This window comes from Scophthalmus maximus, chromosome 18 (assembly GCF_022379125.1).
Source record: "Scophthalmus maximus strain ysfricsl-2021 chromosome 18, ASM2237912v1, whole genome shotgun sequence".
NCBI classification, from domain to species: domain Eukaryota; kingdom Metazoa; phylum Chordata; class Actinopteri; order Pleuronectiformes; family Scophthalmidae; genus Scophthalmus; species Scophthalmus maximus.
In genome coordinates this window covers 15212830-15235112 of record NC_061532.1, presented here as the reverse complement: position 1 = coordinate 15235112, position 22283 = coordinate 15212830, and the positions used below count along the sequence as shown (strand labels likewise).

At 44.6% G+C, this 22283-nt stretch overlaps 3 protein-coding genes across 18 annotated transcripts; 1 reads left to right on the top strand and 2 right to left on the bottom strand.

The window, feature by feature from the left end:
• Positions 1 to 201: 201 nt before the first annotated feature.
• Positions 202 to 9666, bottom strand: max (myc associated factor X). Of its 14 annotated transcripts, none has more exons than XM_035616785.2 (5): positions 9478 to 9665; positions 9146 to 9172; positions 4586 to 4711; positions 2454 to 2592; positions 202 to 1806 (listed from the first exon to the last, which is right to left on the bottom strand). In XM_035616785.2, exons 1-5 carry the CDS (start codon positions 9511 to 9513, stop codon positions 1616 to 1618), a joined length of 519 nt encoding a protein of 172 aa, XP_035472678.1. In that variant the 5' UTR covers positions 9514 to 9665; the 3' UTR covers positions 202 to 1615. The 14 variants fall into 14 exon arrangements, with proteins under 14 accessions (XP_035472678.1, XP_035472682.1, XP_035472685.1 ...); XM_035616789.2 differs by having other exon boundaries at positions 4604 to 4711; XM_035616792.2 differs by having other exon boundaries at positions 2454 to 2577; positions 4604 to 4711; positions 9478 to 9664.
• Positions 6852 to 16770, top strand: slc10a1 (solute carrier family 10 member 1). 3 transcript variants are annotated; one of them, XM_035616782.2, is made up of 9 exons: positions 6852 to 7112; positions 10793 to 10915; positions 12582 to 12808; positions 12918 to 13004; positions 13745 to 13857; positions 14828 to 15032; positions 15149 to 15327; positions 15821 to 16020; positions 16308 to 16770. In XM_035616782.2, exons 3-9 carry the CDS (start codon positions 12635 to 12637, stop codon positions 16388 to 16390), a joined length of 1041 nt encoding a protein of 346 aa, XP_035472675.1. In that variant the 5' UTR covers positions 6852 to 7112; positions 10793 to 10915; positions 12582 to 12634; the 3' UTR covers positions 16391 to 16770. The 3 variants fall into 3 exon arrangements, with proteins under 3 accessions (XP_035472675.1, XP_047184352.1, XP_035472676.1); XM_047328396.1 differs by having other exon boundaries at positions 10790 to 10915; XM_035616783.2 differs by lacking the exon at positions 10793 to 10915.
• srsf5b (serine and arginine rich splicing factor 5b) lies at positions 16512 to 22239 on the bottom strand. Its single transcript, XM_035616784.2, has 8 exons — positions 22078 to 22239; positions 21697 to 21835; positions 20705 to 20775; positions 20415 to 20588; positions 20070 to 20142; positions 18664 to 18737; positions 18430 to 18537; positions 16512 to 18146 (listed from the first exon to the last, which is right to left on the bottom strand). The coding sequence occupies exons 2-8, from the start codon at positions 21820 to 21822 to the stop codon at positions 17786 to 17788; spliced, it is 987 nt and encodes a 328-aa protein (XP_035472677.2). The 5' UTR covers positions 21823 to 21835; positions 22078 to 22239; the 3' UTR covers positions 16512 to 17785.
• Positions 22240 to 22283: the final 44 nt, after the last annotated feature.

Below are 22283 nucleotides of genomic sequence, written 5' to 3'. Positions count from 1 at the left end.
AGTTGGACATTGTGACCTCTGGCTCCGAGAGACTCACCTGCCCCTCGGTCTTTGTTCCACACACCAGCTGGAAACAGCAGAAACCAGAAAGACCTGCCCTGGTGTTGTGACGACACATTGAGCAGTGGGGCGAAAAAAGCTGAAACCTGTCATTAAATCTACACTCGTCAGTTAAACAAAAACCACAGAGGAGCGAGCGTGTTAAAGGATAAAATAGTTTATTTTATAGTCTCATAGTAAAGGTCGGCCTCAACTTGCAAGACAATTGTTGGCAGTATGTACAACATACTTGTAATTTCCATGGAATGGAATCGGACAAACAAAAGACCTGGTACGCTAATTATATCCTCCTAAATGGAAATAAAATGGGAAACGATATACAGACACACACGTCTCCTAGACACGCAAAATGCATTTCAATTTTTTTTGCCTTAGGGTGGGAAAAAATTCAGCGACATTGATTTTATAATGTGTAAAGCACGACACACCGACGGGGACTCGTCTCGCTTCCCTGTGCTGCGACAGGACGGGAGCTACTCATTCACATTCAAATACCTATTTCATACCCTTGAGGGGAAAAAAACTACGAGTGACAAATTGGCATTTTTTTCTCCATATGACTTTGTGAGATCAACTACAAAAATGCATAACATATTTTTTTTGTAACTTGAAAACATCCAATCAATTTTTAAATATGATATATATATAAAACGAGATGCCTAACGTATTCGGCCACCTAAAGTCATTCACTACTTCAAGCTAAAGGACAAAATACGATACAAGTTTTAGGAATATTCTCCTTCAAAACATCAATTTTTTCAACAAAGGATTCACGTTTTCTTTCTTTCTTTCTTTCTTTTCTTTTCGTTTTTAAATCTCGTGTTAAGAAACGTGTCAGGCAGAAAAACGTCTGCGATCCGGTGGGCCTGAGGTGGGTGTCATTTTAACATTTGCTCCAAAGCGTCTTCACATTCTTTAGTGGAAAAAAGTAAGCTACAAATATTATTATTTTTCCATTTTAATTTTAAAAAAGGTAAACTTCTCCAGGACCATTTATCTAGGTGTGTGTGTGTGTTTGTGTAAAGTCTAAACAGGTTTTTAATCGGAAAAAATTAAAACAAAAAAAAAAAACAAAAAAATATATATATATATAATAATAAAGCAGTGATCGCCTGGTGCACCCTGCCCTCCCAAACACCCTAGGGGGAGGAGGAGGGGCTTTATTGAGGGTACAAAAAAAGCATCAAGTCTTTAAGTAGCCAAGCTGCCTCTTTTGGGGTTTTGGACTGCTGACGTTGCTAGAAGGGAAATACCAATGACGCAGAGCCGGAGAAAAGGAGAGAGAGGGGGAATGTGGGGGGGGGGGGACCTGAAGCTCTCTAGATGTTCTGAAGCAGTCGTCTTCCTCCCTCCTGGTGGCCGTCTGAGGAGTCTCCAGCGCGAGCCCACCCAGAGATGATGGAGGAGGGAGGGAGGGAGGATGTGGTTGTTGTTGGCATGAGAAGGGGGGAGGGTTCCACGAGCCTCGAGAGCTTCGGAGGCTTGCGTTTTGCTTCTCCTTCCCCCGCTTGTGCTCCCGCCACCTCGACCTCGACGCGGCCGGCGCTCGGCTCCTCTAGCTGGCCTCCACGCGCAGCTTCTTCCTGTTGGGCGGCTCCTCGGCCTCCGACTCGGAGCTGGAGTCGGAGCCGCCGTCGAACGCCGACACGGCGCTGCCCTTGGGGTTGGTGTACAGGCTGCTGTCGGACGACGAGTAGCTCGCCTGCAGCTGGGCGGAGCCCTTCACCTTCTCCAGGGCGCGGACTGCTTGACGACAGACACAAGAGACGAGAGGAGGACGAAGGTGAGGAAGAGGAACGACGGGAGTCAAAAGACAACACACACGTCACAGTGACATATTGATTGAGTCAAAGCGCCGGGGGAGGTCATGTGAGTAACACGTCTGTCCTTGATAAGACTCGTCTGCTACAGGTGGATATTACATTTGACTGCAGGGACATTACATTAATAAATATTACTTTTAGGATAAACACTGTAACGTGGTTCTGTGGCTTTAATTTAAAAAATGTAAATATTAAACAGTTGGGGCGAGGAAGAAATGATGATCTAAGATTTTTCAAACTTTTAAACCATCTGGTCAAAATGATAAAAAAAAAAATTTTTTATAGAAGCGAGCACAGTGGAGACGTAATGTTTGAGTTCAAGAACGGAACGGCATGTTCTCAAAACAACTCATCTATGTCTCCTTTCAAGGCACGCGAACGAAAAACGTGTCGGTGGAGGATTTGCATTTGTTTGTCCTCCCCTCAACACTCACTGACGGCTGCAGGTCAAACTGAACCCTCAGACTCAAGTCTCCCATTTTAAAACACGATCGTAGGTTTTCGCCACCCGCGGCCCGGGGGGACAGAACGACAGTGGGCGACGGTGGACCAGCGGGGGTGGGTGTTTACCTTGCTGCTCCAGCAGCGCGTTTTGCCTCCTCAGGTCGTCGATGTCCTGCTGGTGCGTGTGATTTTTTCGCCTCATGTACTGGATGTACTCTGTGGCTTTGTCTAGGATTTGAGCTCTAGACGCCTGTTTGGTAGATTGCTGTTAGTGACACATGCAGAAATGACAAGTACTCACTCTTGTCACACTTCTAACACACACAATAAAAAACAACATGCTCGTGTCATGATACGACAATGCAAGGTTTTCAATTTTTTCACACGATCAGATTATTAGATCCGTGTCTTTCACTGCGCTCGGTGCATCCCACGAATGTTATTGCTCGACCAAAAAAAATTTCCGAGCGGAATATTCGTGTGACGCAATGACGCAAAGTCAATTAGGGCCAAAATATTTGCAGGTTGTGTTTACTTGTGTTTGGAGCCCGACCGATATATCAATTGTCCGATAACGTCGGCCGATATGAGACTTTCACAGACACATCGTTATCAGCGCTCATGTTTAACGATGTGAAATATTATATTGTACAAAATGCAGGAATGAATGTGCATTTATGTTTACATTTTGCGTAAAATGTTTATTTTCTTAGTTGAGGTTATATATATTTATTCTTATTTGTGTTTTCTTTACATTTATAGTTATTCATGAAAAGGTTTATGGTTAAACTCAAATTCCAAGCCTCAATTACATTGAGGTGAGGTTTGACAACAACATCCTTGGAATCATTGACAGATATTTATCGGACGATGTATCGTATCGGGTGTCTTGTATCAGTCTGACATCCACGGGTCAGATCAAACCCCCGACACAGTAATCTCCCTCTGTGCTTGGCGGGATTACAGCAAACCTAAATCCTGCTGTGGCGTGTGGACTACACTTCAGCTCCAGAATGTCCAATTACAACAGACATTATTTAACAGACATTTGCAAGATCCCTAATGTGTCCCTGATCAATGGACAAGACTTAAAATCTACAGACAAATTATAAAGAATCTTTTGCGCTCATCAGGGCTGGGCAGCTTTTCAATACTAATATTTCTTGATATTGAAACAAGGAATTCCTGCAAGTTCACCTCTGACATCATGAAACACTCTCTACTTAAAATTTTAAGAATAATAAATTAGCAAATGTTCCAAATTGCTGGAGGCTATTGACCATAAATTATTATCTTGATAGAGCCAATTATTGACTTTGGCAACCGGTTCAGTCTGGAGGTTTCCTACTCAGCCCTAATGTTCATTTCCTCTGTTCGACTTGCTCTCAGGACTGAGGCAGCTGTAACCAAACACGTTACATATCATGATCAAACATCCTTCACAGCGTCTCACAAGCCCCGCCCCCTTCACACTGTGTGTGTGTGTGTCAGTCCTGAAATGGTCTTTAGGGGGGTGATAAAACACTAAAGTGACCAAGTTAACTGAACCCACTCTCCAAATCGTCTCAAAGTCTTGGATGCCAAAACAGGAAGAGCGCAACAAAGATGTCCTCATAATAACTTCCTGACGCGGGTCCAAGCCTAATGACTGAATCACCGTCTCACTGCTGCCAATCTGCACCATCTGCCCTCGTCCTCCCGATCCACTGACACGCGCACACGAGGAAAAGTGAACACATCTGCATCTCGGATTTTACACAGGAAATCTTTAGAATCACTGGAGCCTGACTGATATGGATTTTTGGGGGTCCGATATCAATATTAGGGAGTACAAGATTTTTCCGATACCGATGCATCGGCCGATATATATATATATATATATATATATATATATATATATATATATTTTTTTTTTTAAACTGTCAATGATTCCCAAGATGTGGTTATGAAACCTTTACGACAAAGAAATGTATGTGAGGCTTGATGACGAATAAGAAAACACAAATACAACCAAATATAGAACTTCAATTAAGAAAATAAACAGGATTTTATTTCAGGTAAATCATACCATGAATGCACATTGCGTTGTTTATTCTGTATATTCTGGACCAACCGATATGTATCGCTCGGGCTCTAACAAATACCATGTGCTTGAAATGCTCTCGACCCTAAACATTCTAAACGACATTTTCATATTGCAACAACATTTTATCATGCATGAATGTTATTATTGAAGATAGAAAAGTGGTGGGACTTACGGGCTGGGGTTTACCAACCTTTTCTCCCTGCAAGGCGGGCACAGAGTCGCGGAGGCTGTGAAAGCTGTCTTTGATGTGGTCCCTACGTTTGCGCTCGAGCGCATTGTGGTGTGCCCGTTTGTCTGCCTGCAACGAGAAGAGTCACAGGGGCCTTGAGCCTGGCAGCAGAGCAGCGTGGGCAGACGACGGCGGGCGCCCAGAGCCGCCGCCCCCTGGGTCAAGACCTACACACACACACACACACACATACCGCTCTGCTGCCAAGTCCCGCTCCGCCTTCAAGGCAAGGGCGAAAGAATCAGTGCTTCTTTTTTTTTTTTATATATTTAAATTTATTTCGACGGCGACGACGACTAGAACATGATGGCGTTAGAGCTCTAACTAACGATTATTAACCATCGATTAATCCGTCAATAAGATACTGAAACATTCCCATCACAGATTTCTCATGTCAGACCAACACTCCACACAAAAATGTGAAGATTTTCACGAATGAGGAATGCAAATTCTGACGAAAAAAATTCATTACTTCAAATAACTGACTCAACTGTCAGGCTGTCAATTAATCAACAGATTGTTCCATCTACACGTCGCATTCGGATCTGATGCTAATTTTTATTGTTGGCTTCAAGTAAAAAAAAAAGACCTCATCTCCGTGTTAATAATTTTAGTAGCAGGGTACTTTGAAATACACAAACTAAATTCTATATGAAGATGAGTTAAGTTACCAAAGCCCAAACTGATATCTTCTATTAAAAAAACTAAAACTGAAACGATCCTTTCACGTGAATGAAAATGAGATGACCAGGCAAATATTTACGTGTGAAGCTTCAAAATGCAAATATTCTGTGTATTGACTAGAAAAACCTCTTGATGATGGTGGTGGTTAGAGAAACAAGGCCGAAACATGCACCTCCATCAGTCAAGTGCAATAGTTCATGCAAATGATGTTCCTGTAACATCACTTCCTTCCGTTTAGAGCTAAAACAAAAAGTCCACGATCACTGGCACAACTGTGAGCCCCGAATCTAACTGAAAACCTTGAGTCAAACCCATGAGACAAACAAATATCACCTCAGTGGAGATAAAGGCAAATAATCAACAATCTGAAACAGATTCATTTTGTGGACTGGGAGACTGACACTCGATGACCTTCAGGAGCTTCGTGGTGAAAAGGTCAACAAGCGAACGACTTTACCGTTCAGTTCTCATCACCTGTTATTATTGTATGTTTGCTCGTTTGCTTATATATGTTTGTATATAAGTGAACATTTCTCTCCTCGGGTCGTCCCTGAGGTTTCTACATTGGACGTCACGAATCGGCGTCCAATGTAGATTTCAAGCTTCTACACTGAGTCAAACTCACAATTTTCTTCTGCCGTTTTCTTTTTAAAAATAACTAATGCAACCTTCATCTTATACATCCTCATTTGACACGTGGAGGCTCGTGCAGCAGCATTTGTGCATTTCAACCACACGTTTGCATTCTCATTAGAGTGTAAAGGCCTAAGATGGCTGCCGTGATCACATGACCAGAGCCGGGGGAATGAGATCTGTGCAGTTCAACTTAAGTTTTCAGACCCAAAACCATCACAGCATCCGATCACATCTGATTATGGACTAATCCACGCCGCCATCAGGCCGAGACGTTCGCCTCCCACCGTGCAGCTCCAACGAACCAAAGGCCTGATTTTAAATATTAGCATCAGTTTCGGTTTTTTTGGCCACGACAATGCATCAGGCCAAAGTACAAGTCGCGTGACATTGCATCATGTGACTCGCGTTGTACACGGATCACAACAAAAACCCGACAAGAGCCGCAGGTGGGTCACCACGCAGGTTAAGGCAAGCCTCCGCTGGGTCATCATGGTTTTGGTGTGACTCAAACAACCACCTTTTAAAAACGTACAGCAGAAAAACATCCCGCTGAGGCAAATGAAACTGAAAATATAAAATCATAAACCACGTCACTGCTCACTCACTGGCCACAATGCCTGTCTTGTGACTCGCCCGGCTGGCATGGCGACAGCTGCTCCAGAGGCCTGTCGCAACAAAAGCCACAAAACCAGCCAGGAGACACAAATCCACCGGGGCCACGTGCCTCCTCCTCGTAGCACACAACTGCCTCCACTCGCTCAGTTAACCCCACGGCATAAACAAACAGGTTTCAGGACCAAAAAAGTCAACTGTGGAACTGAATATGTATGCATACCCTTTACTGTTTAACTAGCTGAACAACCTACAACCTACACAAACTAATTGAGCATCGACTGGGCCGAAATGAATAACAACTTCCCCCTGTTCCTGACTTCTATAAACCGTGCGAGGGACCTGAGGATCTCCCACTCAGGAGGAAACGTGCAGTGAAGTTTGCGCCTGTGTTTGGGACAACCTACGGCCGTGAGCGGTTTCTTTTCCAAAACTGACTCATGCAAAGAGAGACTGACTTACCCAAAGCAGGAAAAACCAGCTGAGTATCATCATCATCATCACTACCATCTGACATCTGACGATTCGCATTAAAGAGGTTAGTGTTCAGGAATTATGTTTGGCCTTCAAAGGATGTTGTAAATAACTGAAACGGCATCCCAACCCCTGCTATACAGTTACGTCTTTGGTGCTCAGCACTCGTTTCACTTTGGAGCCTGATAGTAGCTCTTTTATCTCACCAAGTAGCTCATATCTACAAACAGAGCCACTGTCAACATTTGGAAACCAATCCAATGTCCACCACACGGTGCCCAAAAAAACCTGTGTTTTTAACAAGCTGCAGCCAGTGACAGTAATAGCTGGTTTGTGTAATGATTACTGTTGGTGACAAATTAACTGCGGCTTTTTATCATTAATTCTGTGAGTTGCCAAAAACCACTAAAGAGAAATCTTGGCTGCGGCCTGGTTTCTGTAGCCACTGTCCGTAAATCTGTGCTTTGTGGAAGAAGAAGACGAAGAGGAAGAAACGCCACTTTGTATAATTTTTGCTGCTCTTAAGACAAACTGTCATTTCATACATTAACAATCTAGCACAAATGTAACTGACAGACAGCACTATTTGATATCCTATCAAGTGGGAACAAAATTGATCAATATTTCAATGCATTTTTTTCAAGTTGCATTTATTGAATTTTTTGGTTTGATTATTGTTGATGCAATCTTGCACAATGCAAACTACCACCAAACGGGTATTTCAATTTATAGAGAATTTTTTGTAAAGAAAATACGTTCAGCCATATCCGTTTATATATTTGCAGATTAAGGCCACGTTCTGTTTTGCTGTGCAGCGAAGGAAGCAGCTGTCAGGACTCAGAGGGGGCAACAAACAGCTATAGGGAGAGAAAAAAAATACATATTTATGCTTATAACTATTAGTCAATCAGATCAAATGACACTAACCGGACTGAAATGAGGTCTGAGCCTCTCTTCTGCAATTAACAACTGCTTTGAGGGGGCGAAATGACAGCTATATTTTTTTTTCCTCGTCTTTAAATCACTCGTGCTATATATATTTGTTTAAATTCAACACCGGCTCTGAATGATTTTATAAATGGAAAAAAAAAATTCTGCAAAGACGTCGTGGTGTTGTGCAGCTCACCAAATCGCGCAGGGTGTTTTTTTTTTTTCTTGTTTTTTGGTCCCTTCTCTCTCGCCGTTATTCGATGCAGCTATACGTCATTCGTTCAGGCTGCCAGTCCTACGGTGGCCCGGAGAGAGAACATGGCTCTAATCGCAGGCTGAAAAACCTCCCGCAGCACCGCGTCCTGACACGAAGGCTCGACGACGACGAGGAGGAGGATGATGATGATGAGGATGATGAGGAGGATGCAGGCGCAGCCGGCCACCGCACATGCAACACCCCCCCCCCCCCTTCTCCTCTTCCTCCTCCAACGCAGTGTTCAATGTAAACGGGGACTCGTCTCTGTAACGAAGTGACCTACATGTTGTAATTTTGTGAGTCCCCCCGCCGCGATGTGGAAGTGCAACTGCGGGGAGAGGAGACGCGACGAGCAGCCCGGCCGCCTTCCTCCTCCTCCACCTACTCCTCCTCCTCCTCCTCGCACCAAAAAAAAAAAAAAGGCGCTTTGCATAAACCGGAAATAAAAACATCAAATAATAAAAAAAAAACATGCAACAACAACAAAAAGGCTTTTGTAACGGGATAAAGCTTTGGTCTAAATATAGATGTCGTGTCACGTCTCCCTATGGCGGCGAGCGCGCACACACGCGCACGCGCGCGGGATGGGGGGATACCCTGCAGTGCACGGACGCCGATGCCGTGGAAGAACAATCGCTGCACGATTATTAAATCCTAGAAAAAAATGACGTAAAATTGCCGTGCACGGACTATTTGTGCAAATTCAAAATGTGTGGCAGGAAGCAGCAGCACTTGTTTCAACGTTCTATTCGAAGTCAACACCAACCTCCACAGTGCAAACAATCTCACCAATCGATTAAACAACAAAACAGGGGGGAAAATGTAGATTGTGATGGATAAATTAAACTTGTGAGAGAGAGAGATATGTTTTTTGAAGATACTGGACAAGCCCACCCCCCAGCATTACGCACCACATTGTGATATCTCGGTGATTCTTCCTGCAAAGACACAGAACAAAAAGTACAATTGTAGCCTTAATTGTCCAGCAGAATAGCTTACTGTTTCGCTGAGGTGACTAGAAAATTAAAAAATAATAATAATAATAATGATAATAATATAGCTGACTAGCAAAATTAGAGTTTGCCAATGAATTTAACCAGAATCCCCATTTTCAAAAAAAAAACAAAAACACAGAAAAGCAGCTAGCGGCTAAAGCTAGCCGAGCAGCTAGCTGAGCTAAGTCTTCGGCTAGGCGAAATAACATCTGTTAAAAATAAAAGGGCGGAAAAGTCGCCATACTCACGTCACTGTCGACTTCGATGTCATCGTTATCACTCATTCTTCGATGCAATGGGCTAGTTTAACGCGACGGGAGGCTAAAACAACAACATGGATCGGTTGAGCACCGGGCGGCGCTCCGACTGCCAAGACTGCTAACAGCTCACGTTCCGATCGGACGGCACCGAGTGGACTCCGTCGCCTCCACGTGACTACACTCCGCCACACGAGCCTTCCGCCGCGCGGTGCGCATGCGCCGCACCCACGGGGCGCATGGGAGTTGTAGTTGCCGTGGCGAGGTTTTTTTTTCCGTTTATCCTCTGAAAACGTGAATGATTTGAGTATTTCGAAGGAAGCTATACATATATGAAGAGACACGTGCTAAGTTATGAGCTGAGTAAACGTTACACAGTGGCTTTAACATAGTTTGAAGAGGAATCAATGTTTTTTTCACACACTACAAGTGATCGAGCTCGCTCAGGACATCAGAGCGTCTTTTTCGTTCGGGGTCATCATGGGAGTTGTAGTTTGAGTCGTGTTTGTATGTCAAATGAGCTAAATAGGGACATGGCTGAGACACGTGGATTTTAAGAATACACTCAGGGCCGACACACAGACTCAACACACGCACACACACGCACACACACACACACACACACACACACACACACACACACACACACGTCTGGTTACACCAGCCTGCAAATATGCACCAATCAGGTTCTTCCCTACTCGCTAGTTCACTTGTAGCAACATGCATTTATTTTTTTTTACATCTTATTTCCCTTTAGAATTATCAGAACTATGTTTTGATAAATTATTATACATTATTGATAAATTATGAAGGAAGGTTTTTTTTTAAATGGTCTATTCAGTCACAAAACAAGCAAAATATAACTTTGTCCCTTGTGAATAAGCAACATTGTTTGCAGTCTTTAGTCTTTTATTTTTGGTACTCTGGATATCTTTGGGTTTTGGACATTTTTCCTTAAAAATATTTCATTGAACGTTCATCACCATATTTAAACATTTCATGATTAATTGATTAAACCGGAAATAATCAGCAGACTGTAATTTATCGTGAAGATATCCATTAATTTGTTTTTCTGCACAAAACATACCTATTTGAGAAGAGACCGTCACGTTGGTGTTATGTATAGAGTGGGGGCTGGTCACAGGACAAATTTGCAAATAATCTACTGTGGTGCTTCCTTTAAAAAAAAATTGTGCTGTAGATAAGGAGCTTACACTGTGGATTATTTTGCGCCGCAACAGTGGATCAGTCGATGTGTGTGTAAAAAAAACAAAAAACGAGCCGTCTCATCCATTTCCCCCAGCAGGTCAAGAGGCCGCAGCAGCTGCCGGCGACACCCTGCCCTCCATCGCCCTGCCTGCAGAAACAAACAAGGCTTTAGACCTGCACTGACCTCCATCCTACCATCTATGCCTCCACCTTTAAGCTGGTCTGGATCTAGATCCCCCCCCTCCCATCCTGTCCTAACCTCTTGTTTCCAGTCCTCTCTGCCAACTCCACCCCACATCTACCATTTTCAGGGAATTACACTGCATGTCCTGCAGCAGCCGAGCCAAACAGGGTCACCCCAGAAACGTGGCCGGTAACTGTATAGCCTTTTTAAAGGATGACAAAACAATAAGGCCAGGCTTTAATAATGCATCCGCTGCAGCGCTGGCCTCTCTGTCTTCCTGGATGACAGCAAGAAAGTATTTAGCTATATATTTGTGCACTATACAATAGCATTTAAATTAACCCGAGGGATGGGTAATGTTACAGGAAATCTATGAGAATGACGCTGTGCTCACGGAAACTGATATTTCTCTCATTTGCCTTCCTGCCACATCCTTACTGCTTGATGGCCCCCGAGGCCTGGGCTGAGTTATGAAGTTTTTTTAGAGCCATTTCAGCCCCTATAGTATTCAGGGTGCAGGGCGCTCAAACACTGATTAGCTGTGGCTGGGTCCGGAGGAGTAAAAAGTGCTTAAAAAAAACCCAGGCATGTGAAGCTGTAATTATACTTAAGAGAGTCTGATGAGTCCAGGCAGAGACTCCCACCCCTCCCCCCTCTGTCCACACAGGGCCGGCCCGTTAAACCATTAAAATGCCCTCCTTTTGTCCCTTTCCAGCATATTGCAGACAACACGGAGGGCCCCAGCACGCAGTCACCATTAGAGATTTTTGCCATTGTTGTCATTGCATGATTTATGAAAGGGAGGGGGGGGGGGGGTTCAGATAAACCATCAGATGAAGGGTAAAGTTGTTTCACCATACCAGTAACAGAATACATGTAACGTTAGAATATACAAAATATGAGGACTTGTATTTAGTTAGTTATAATTAATGTAATAAATAATAATAAATGGTGGTAAAATCCAGTTCCATAAAGGGACGATTTAGCTTTTAAGTCTTCATCATTCAAATACTTAGTTTATTTCAATGCTAAGTTTGATTAAATGCTTGAATTCACCAGGCTGTTGCTGGATGTGTTGTGAAAATCATTTTTTCCAAACTGCACAGGAGTGTGACAAGGGCCTTTTGGGTGGGGGCCCCAGGCCAAAGGGACCGGGGGGGCCCTGCATCTAACCAAACTTAAACCTCTTCCTCAGAAACACATGAGGCCGAACCACATCATTCCAGTCCGCAAACAATTATTTTAATATCAAAATTATAAACAAATCGGTACTGTGCATACACATAAACAATAGTAAAGTAAAACGCCACCACCACCATCACACACACATTCAGACCGAGCCTCTGAAGGGGCATTCAGACGAAAGGTCCTCGAGTCCTTGATGTTTAGTTTTAGTGTCTCTTCATCTGAGGCCGCTTCAGAATTTGGATGTTTCTACCACTTGTGTCTTCCTGCAAACTGTTTGGTCTTTTTCTGGATCCCTGAATGCTTTCCTTGCACACTCAGCTTCTTAATGACTTTTTTTCGGAGTCTTCCCCACCCTGGCTGCTTAACTCCAGTCAGGCTCCGACTGTGATGTGTGACACCTGATTCCACCTGACTCATTTTGTGGCCCCCAATCTATTTTCTCACATCTCTCTGTGTGTGTATGTGTGTGTGTGTGTGTGTGTGTGTCTCATTCTGTGTGTCAATGTGTTCTCAGGTGACTGTCCGCACCACTGCGACAACGAGGGCACCGTGGACGACACGGCGGATATGGTTTCTGGTCCGGATCTGTGGCAAAACAACAGTGTCTCGTTCAACACGACGTCCGCGACCACCGTCACTTTGTCACCGATTCTGGACAAAACACTCAGTATGTTCGCGATAGTGTTCTCCATCAACACCATGATTTCACTGGGATGCGCCATGGATTGGTCCAAAATAAAGGTGACCTCGGCGACCTTCTGCTCACGCACAATCGTGACTGTGTTTGCAGTGGACACGGACCTCTATCGGATCATTTTCATCTAAAAACGTGTTTTCCCCTTCTTCCCAGAATCACGTCATCAAGCCTAAGGGAGTGGCCATTGCGTTGGTGTCTCAGTACGGTGTCATGCCTCTGACAGGATTTTGTCTCGCTAAGGTTGGTATAAAGATCTGATACCGTCATATTGCTCAATTCATTTCATCACATATGACACATGAGATGCGCTGCACAGTGGTGTCGTGGTAAGCGCTGTCGCCTCACAGCCAGAAGGTTGTTGGTTCGCGTCCCAGTTCAACCAACCGGGGTCTTTCTGCATGCCGAGTGTCCCCGTGTCTGCGTGGGCTCTTTCCAGGGATCCAAAGACATGCGGATCAGGGTGAGGTGAATTGGAGACTCTAAATTGACCCCTTCCTTGAATTGATCTCTTTATTTTGGCACTGCGATACGTTGGCAACCTCTCCAGGGAGCAGGGTGACCCCCGCCTCTCGCCCGATGGATTGGCTCCAGCTCCCCCAAAACCCTTAAAGGATATACCGGAATGGATGATGGATGGACATATAAGATTGTTGTATTTGCCAATAGCCTTTGTATTTTTTTTAAGGGCAGTTTAATGTTTTTTTTAAACAGGGAATATATAATAGTCAATAAATGCTGGTTCCCCTCCTCTCTAATATGAATCTTTGGCTTATCTTCTCCGCTGTATACAACAGAACTCTATAACGTCTCTCGTAGAGACAGACACTCGCACATGCAGAGAAACCCACAGAGGCCTAGATGTAGCTCAAGAAGGCGCAGTGTTGACTGATAACTTCACCCATGGGTAGTCAGTCCGCAGAGAGCATGTTTACATTACCTGCCATTCATTTATCAGCTGTCTGTGTGGCATGTGGCCGTAGGCGTTCCAGCTGAGCGGCATTACTGCCACGGTGATCCTGATCTGTGGCTGCTCTCCTGGAGGACAGTTGTCCAACCTCATGACTCTGGCTCTGCAGGGAGACGTGACCCTCAGGTACACGCGTGACCGGCTGTCGTTCACCAACAGACACACAATATTACACTCATTTAACATACCTTATATTATTAATCAATCAAACTCAAGAGGCTAATGCAAAACGTTTTCAACAATTGAAAAGAGCCACAAAAAAAGAACGGTAGATAATATAAGCTGAAGTTGAAGGATATCACCAATCTGACAATGAAACGTTATAATGTTGTGTCCCCTTTGCTTCAACCTCCGGGCCATTCACCTCATGTTGCGTCTCCTCCGCAGAGATGTTTACTTTTTAATATTTGAGGATGTTTCTACCTGCCTCCAGCTGTGAAGCAACCTCTGACAGGATGACTAAACCAGACTTCTGTTGGTTAAATTATTATTTTCAGGCTGTAGTTTTGCCTCATTTAACAAAAATACTTAATAGTTTGTTGAAAATGTTTTTTTTTTACCCGAGATCATGTTTGCAGCCAAAAAAAAGGAGTTATTAGTTTGATCAACTTGTGACAGAATTCATAATGAGACAAGTGACGCATAAGACTGTCAAGATAGTCTGAAGCCCCACCAGCAGCCCCCAGAGGCGTCTGTTTTCACTACACCTCACTATGTAACAGCTGGACAGAGCTGACAACACGTTGTCCAAAAAAAAATTAAAATAGAGGGAGTCCTCGGGACGCTGGTGGAGAGTTCTAGACGAAAAGTGTTTTTGTCCTGTAGGATATTTGTTTAAAACTACAGGTGGAGAAGTGTCATAGAAACCAAAGTTAAAATGTGTGGTTTTTCTTGGGTCTTCTGCAGATTTGTGGCTTTTAATTTTGTGGGTTATACGTTCTCACGGAATAGATAATGGAAGGATGCAAAATGAAACAAAATTCATTTTCCTGCCACCACACTCAAATTCCACCCATCCAACCACAGCGTCAGCTTTTTTCATTCAGCAGTTTCTTACCATCCGCTTATCCTCTTCCACAACTGCCACCCCCCCCAGCATGGTGATGACCTCCTGCTCCATGTTCATGGCTCTGGGCATGATGCCCCTGCTGCTCTACCTCTACTGTAAGGGTTTCCCCAACCTGCACAAAGCCGTGCCCTACGGCAGCATCATCCTATCCCTGTTCCTGACAACCATTTGCAGCGGGCTGGGCATCCTCATCAACCACTTCAGGCCGCAGTACTCCAAGACCATCACAAAGGTCAGGGCATAAAAACACAACAACAACCACGGACTCACAACAGACTTATCCTTAAACAAAATGAATAGGGAAAACAAATCTACGGTATGGTCTGCTTCTTGTCCTGTTGTTCTCAGGTTGGCCTCTCTATATCGCTGGTCGCTTCTGTGGGGATCATCATGGCAGTGGGCTTTAACTTCGGCGTCTCCATCCTGTTGGTGCTGTCTCCTCCGCTGGTGGCCACCGCCGCCCTTATGCCTTTCATCGGCTACGTCTTCGGATACATCATCTCCTCGGTCTGCAGACTCAACCAGGCGTAAGTCAGGCGCGGTCAGAAGGTCAGGGGGGCACCACTTTCTGATAAGGAACCACGTATAAAGGGGTTTATGCTGTAATCAATAGCATAGAATATTCATCAGTCATTTTATCAAGGCTTTTTGATTCAGGTTGAATAATGTTTGGGTTGCCAGGCTGTGAAAGACAAATCCTCCTCCAGCATAACAGTTCTGACCGTTTCCGAGTGTGTTCTTCTGTTTTTGTTGTTCCTTCCTTCCTGGCTGTCCTTATGTCTCCAGAAGTTAATATCTAATAACATTTATAGGTGAGAGAGTAACTTTTAATCATGGGTGATCACAAATCAAGCAACCATTGGCCCGATAACCGATGTATACATTATTTAATAACATTGATAAATCCATAATTCCATCTCATGAAGCCTTTCTAAATGGTGGCTTGTCATGGCATTAGTCGTGTTGTTCTTCATGTATCTGCAATTCATGGATAAATCTGCCCCCCCCCCCTTCAACCAGGGAGCGGAGGACCGTCGCCATGGAGACGGGCTGTCAGCAGATCCAGCTGTGCATCACCATACTGAAGATAGTCTTTCCTCCCGCGACGATGGGCCCCCTGTTCATTTTCCCCATCCTCCTCTTGGCCTTCCAGTTAATTGAGTCGGGTGTGATCGTTGCGCTGTTCAAAGCTCACCAGAGGTTCACGCCGAAAGAGAAAGGTGAGACTGACCCATTGGGCTTTTGAAGGGTTAATGAGATAAGAGAAATACAAGAATCTGTTATTTAGTTTGACTGTAATCTCGACTTTATTGTCAACATTGTCTTTATTTTTGGCATTCTGACTTGACCTTGACTTTGGCCTCTTCTTTCTCTTCATCCTCACGCCTTGCCCAAAAACGCTCCCATTCTTTCCATACGTTGGGGCCGAGGGTACTTGTTCACACTTTCTCCGTCATTTATTCGACATTGTGTCCTTCAATCCTCTTTTTTCTGATCTGACCCGCAGAGCCCTACATGCCTGCACTCACCGAGGACAACGGGCCTCAAACATCATCTGATGTTTCTCCCAGTAATGCGATCTCCTGCTGACCAGAGCAAGATGGAAGTCTAGAACGAAGCCCTGGGGATCTCACACTACTTGGAAATAGGACAGCCATTTCTGAACTGTGTTTCCTTTTATAAAGCACAGATGAGGACAAAAAGTCATGACTTAAGTTAAAATGTTTTTATTGAGTCCACTGTATTCTTTACAGCATACAAACGTCCATTATATTTGCCACTGAAAATACAATCCAAATGTAAAAAAATGTAGTTTCTTTCCACAACATTGTCCACATGTTCATTCGAACCACAGTAACACCTGTCACAGTACCAACAAGTTTTCTTGGAATTACATTTAACACAAAGTATGTAAAACAAAAGTCTCCATGCTGTACACAAAAAAAAGTAGAAAGAAAAAAAAGATAAAATAACATTCAATACAATTCTAGAATTGACTGTTTTTACACATCAACACCACTTTTTAAGTGTTGAAATCAAAGAGCGGACCGCAGCCCTACATCTCCCGACAAAATAAAAGCCCAGCAGTCAATGCAAGATCCTTAAAATTTAGCGTACAGCCGTTTGACTAGTGGAGAAAATGTGCTTAATTGTACGCATGTGATCTTGATACTGAAGCTGCAAATGCCAGTTGCAATGATGGTTTGTATTTGAGTTTTAAGCACAAATAAAATATCAATGAGGAGGTTCTGAATTTTGATCAAACAAAATAGCACATGCAAAAGCATCCTAAAGGTTGTATTGCTCATTCGGCAGCAGTGGTCGGCACAGTGCAAAAGAAAAAAGGGGCAAAAGACAAAAAAGGGCTTTGAAAATGAGCGATAAAAAGTGTCCAACTTATAAGCAAGTGTCACAAGAAGGAAAGAAAGTGGTCACAACTTTTTTTTTTTTTTTTTTAAAAACATCCAGGTGCTGCTGGACAAAAAAAATACAGATTCTCTCTTGAAAGGTTTATTTTTCCAAGTGTAGAGATTAATAACGACCCACGAGCCCAATGAGAGCGAATCTAGACTCTGGTTCACTCGGGGCATTGTGGTGATTTGGTGAGATGAGGCGATGGCGCAGCAGCGCTGGACCTGCAGCCTCGCTTGGGTGAATAGATTCAGAGGTGAGGAGTCACTGGGTGAAAACATGCATATGGTTCGGTACTGTTAATGTGCTGTCTTTAAAAAGTGATGTTAATTTATGTAAATGTCCAATAACTATGAAATGTCTGAAAATCAAAAACGTATGTGTAAAATGTGAAGAACTTGAGGGCGGCGACGAGAAAAATTCCGGACGGGGAAAGAAACCAAACTTAACTGGAGGAAAACTCTCATGTCCTCTCTCTGAGGGGTCCGTTGGAACGCCGGTGTGCCAACACCTCAAAGCTGAATCTACGGCTGAAACGAGTCACTTCCCCTTAAGAACGTGACCGCGCCCCCCTTAGCGCTGGCTGTCAGTCGAGCGAGAGCGAGAGCGAGACCGAGAACGAGAACGAGAGCGGGAACGGGAGATGGAGACCCTCTGGGCGGGCGGCAGGGGGGGCGGGGTGGCGGACTTGCTTATCTTGGAGCGCTTGGCGGGATCCTTTGTTTTGGGGGACGAGGGGCTGCCGGCGGGAGAGACGCTGCGAGAGCGGGAGCGGGAGTGGGAGCGGGAGCGAGAGCGAGAGCGGGAGCGGGAGCGGGAGCGGTTGTGGGCCTTCGTGGGGGTGCGTGAGCGTCTGGGCGAGCGTGATGGAGAGCGACCGCGGGAACGAGACCGAGAGCGCGAGGAGCTGTCAGACCGGGAACGACTTCTGGACCTGGAGAAGAGAGGAAAAAGAGAGACACACTCATAAGACACAAACATATAACTTTACCTATACCAGGCTGCCAGAGTAATATTGGATTTCTTTTGAGCAAGTATTTGTACAATTTTTTTCAATCTCTGTAACTTATCCTTCTCTTATAATCTCAATTTTAAGAGATGTTCTAAAAAGTATGGCAAATAAATGATGAAAGGATGTTAGATTGTCAGTCTGCCTAGAGACAGATGATTTTTTCTTTGCTTTTGTGAATGGAGGTAACTTCCAGCAGACTACTCACCTCTTCTTTGCTGCTTCTATGAGCTTAATTTTCCTGCCATTGATTTCCTTTCCAGACAGTTTCTCAAGGGCATTTTTCAGGTCACTGTAAGAGGCAAACTCAACAACCCTGTGAAACCAACACCACACATTATTATTATTTTGAATCTTAGGTCACACTTCTTTTCATGAACTGGATATTCATTTTCCCCGTATTACAAATGTAAACGTGTCAATGTGAAGTTAAAGGTCTCACCCTTCGTTGAGCTTGGGCCGGTGTGCGTCTGCGAATGTCACCTCTCCAGCTTGTCTCATGAAATCTTTCAGGTCCTACACATGTAAACACCAGTCAGCTGGGGGAGGGGCTCAGCGCAGGCTGACACATTAAAACAGAACTTGATTTACCCAAACAGAGAGATGGTTAGATTCTCTTGAGAGGACTAACATAGGCTACTGTAGAAAAAGGAGGGCGAGTCCAAGAACCCCAAAGACCACGTTTTAATATCACCCCGTCCTAAACAAAATGCTTTTTATGAATAAACACAGAAAAATATATTGAAAAAAAAAAAATCTTATATATATTATGTGTGCCAATTTAGATAAACTGTGACGGGGATCATTCTGGACAACCTCATTATTTAGCAACAGCTTTGAGATTATTGGACCCGCCGCTCGTCACAACTACAGAAAAAATCAACACCATCTGCATGAACTGAAGTGCAGTGGCGCCGCCTGGGCAGCGTTTGGCACTAAGAGCCCCACTTTCCCTGGCGAGGAGGGCACAGGGCTCCGCGCCGGGACTGCCCCCGTCTCGGCACCCCGCCTCAGTAAAGAGAGTGAACAGGGTGGAAGAGAGGAATCTACTACCTGAGAGCGAAACCCTTTGGGGTGGGCCGCAGGCTCTCCGAACCCGCCATAACAGCAGATTATATCCATGGGCACCTGGGAGGAATTCACGCTCTCTCGCTCGCGTTGTGCGGGAACACCACAGTGGGGGAAGGGAGGGGGGATATCGATCGATCGAAGCCCCTCAAATTAACGAACCATCGATCAATACGCCACCACCATCACCATCGACTCTCTTGCTCTCTCCTCTGCTTTCTCTCTGCCAACTCCCTGTTTCCTCTCTCTCGCTCTCAACCACACATCTGGGCGTTGCGAGTGAGTGAAGGGGACCGCCAGCGCCTCTAGTGCAGAGCGAGCGCTCACATGACCAGCAGGCATCAACTAGGAGTAGGACAGACTGGCTGTGACACCACAGGCTCAACCCAGACAGAAGGACCCAGAAGGGGTTTACTCCACCATAAGCGAGCTCTTCCACATGACACAACAGTCAGGCTGGCAAATAAAGGGGTGAAGAAATGGTTAAAATTTGAAAAACAAGAACAGATTTAAGTGTTGTAGTAGTTACTGCTATTTAAAATGATTACGTAACTGCATGAACTGCAGATCAATGAGCATTGACTTTGAAATAACAATTTGAGCTCACACATTTTAGCGATTGATTTCATTTCATTAAAAAATGCCACTTTTTTTAGCATCACTTCTACAATTGTATGTGTGTATTGTTGAAGGCAGACTGTGGGAGATGACAACATGTGTGGTGCTGCAGCTTTTAGAAGCTTGTCTATGTGTCTAAGAGAATATGTGCTTGAAACTAACCTGCCAGCTCACGCGAGAGGACAAATTCTCCACAATCAGACGGTTCTCCGTGCGCATCGGAGGAGGGTTTCGGCTGAAAACGAAAAAACAACAACACCCTGTTAATACAAGGAGAACTTTGTAGGGGCAGTGAGAGAAACGGAACTTAAGAGCTCTCGTTAGCTCCTCGTCAATAGCAATGCTAATTAAGATCATGGGTGAGATCACCTTTCAACAGAATTTTACACAGTGCACAACTGATAATCTACATATGTTCCTTCCTCACTTTAGTTTAAAGCAAACACAACGTATCTGTCATTATTTAGCAGATAAAGGAAATCTGAGGGTAAAAGGGCAAAGTCTCACCTCCGACTGTTCTGGGAGCCTCGGCCATAGCGGTCAGCAGAGAACCGTCCACCACCACCACCACCACCACCACCACCACCACCACCTCCTCCACCACCACCACCTCCAGCGCCGCCGGCAGCACCCCTGCCACGGCCGCCGCGCAGACGGACACGAGCGTGCTCAATGGTCACCCTGAAATTATGGGGGGAAAAATTCACTTAGCATTGAAAAAAGGACAGGAAGCAAGATTGAAAGATAAAATTCAGTTGATTGACATTATTCACATTTACCGCAGCAGACATTCCTACCTTTCATTGCACAGCTCTTTGCCATCAAGCTCATACACTGCATCTTCAGCATCTCTGGGGTCATCGAACTCCTGCAGCAAAGAGAACACGCAACAACAACTGTTAACATTTTCAATCTTTATAACCTTTTAAATGCCTATAATTGACCTTCCAAAAAGACAGCCCGAGCACGACATTGCCGTGTCACCACCACCGTCCTCACATCCAGTTTTACACGTTTCCTCTGTGCGATGCACGGCAGCACAGTTGTGTCCATCAGCAGCGACTGTACGTGCATCATCAGCAGCTCATGAGTTATCTCAAGGATAATCAAAAGAATGAATGATATGGATCAATTGAGAGAGCCACAGCAAAGGCTATACATCAGCTTAATCTGGATTATTATGTAATTATGTGTGGGAAAAGAAGGAGGTGGGGGGTCCAGGTTTTCAACTAACTATTATTTACATTATCTATAAACCCACTAACTATCCTTGATTAACTAATTCAGTGTACGGCCATGTGGGTCATGGTAAAGCATTCAATTCTCACACAGACTTCTTTAACAAAAATAATCAAAACCGACGCCAATCAATCTACCAATTGACTCGATGGATGACTTCATCATTGCAAATATTACCCCCCCCCCCACACACACACACACACACACGTGGACTACTTCCTGTGTGTGTGTTTGTAGTCTGTAAGGTGGGAGCCAGATTTTCATTCAAAAAAAAAAATCACCATTTGCTGGTTAGCTGTGTGTGGGTGTGTCAGCAAAGATGATTCAGGAACAAAAGGCTGCCTCTTCAATTAATAACAGCTCCCTTTCTGTAGTCGCCAAGACGAGTGATGCATTATTAAAACACACACACACATCCGATCCAGTTGCTGTAATGATTACGCATGATCTGCCTCTTTCTTTTTCTTTTTTTTTTTTAATGTAGAGTTGTAGAGCAAACCCTGCGGTCGTGACCAGTGTCTCTCCCCGGTAACGTTTATTGTCGACCTACCACAAACCCGAAGCCTCTCTTGAGGTCGATGTCTCGGATGCGGCCGTATCCTTTGAAGAACCTCTCCACGTCCTTCTCCCGGGCCGAGGGACTGAGTCGGCCGATGAAGATACGACAGCCACTCATGTTGGAAATGTTTCTGCACACACACACGTATTCTTCAGCGACCACGTAGCTTACACAACACATTGATTATAACTACGCACAATTTGGTAAATGTGTGCAACCGGGGCCCTGTGCCCTTTTGGGGAGCGAGCTAACCGGGCAACCGAGCCTCGTTGTTGGCTAATGTAAGACGAAAAAAGCCCACACACGACATTATAAACAAAAAGGGGAACTGCATGTTAATACTCAAATACATTTCGGTCTGTTGAGACGTACCTTCAAGTGGCCTCAGCGGTGTGTGTCGTTGTTTTTAAGCTAGCTCTCGACGAGTCCCTGCAAAAATCCAGAATAAAACAAAATGGACCCTGTGCCGTTAAGGAAAAGGGGGCGGGGCAACCGAACGTCCTCGGGGGTCGCTGGTGCTCGGGTGACGCACGACGCAAGGCTGACGTAGAGCGTCGAACGAGGTAAGAGCCGAAGTG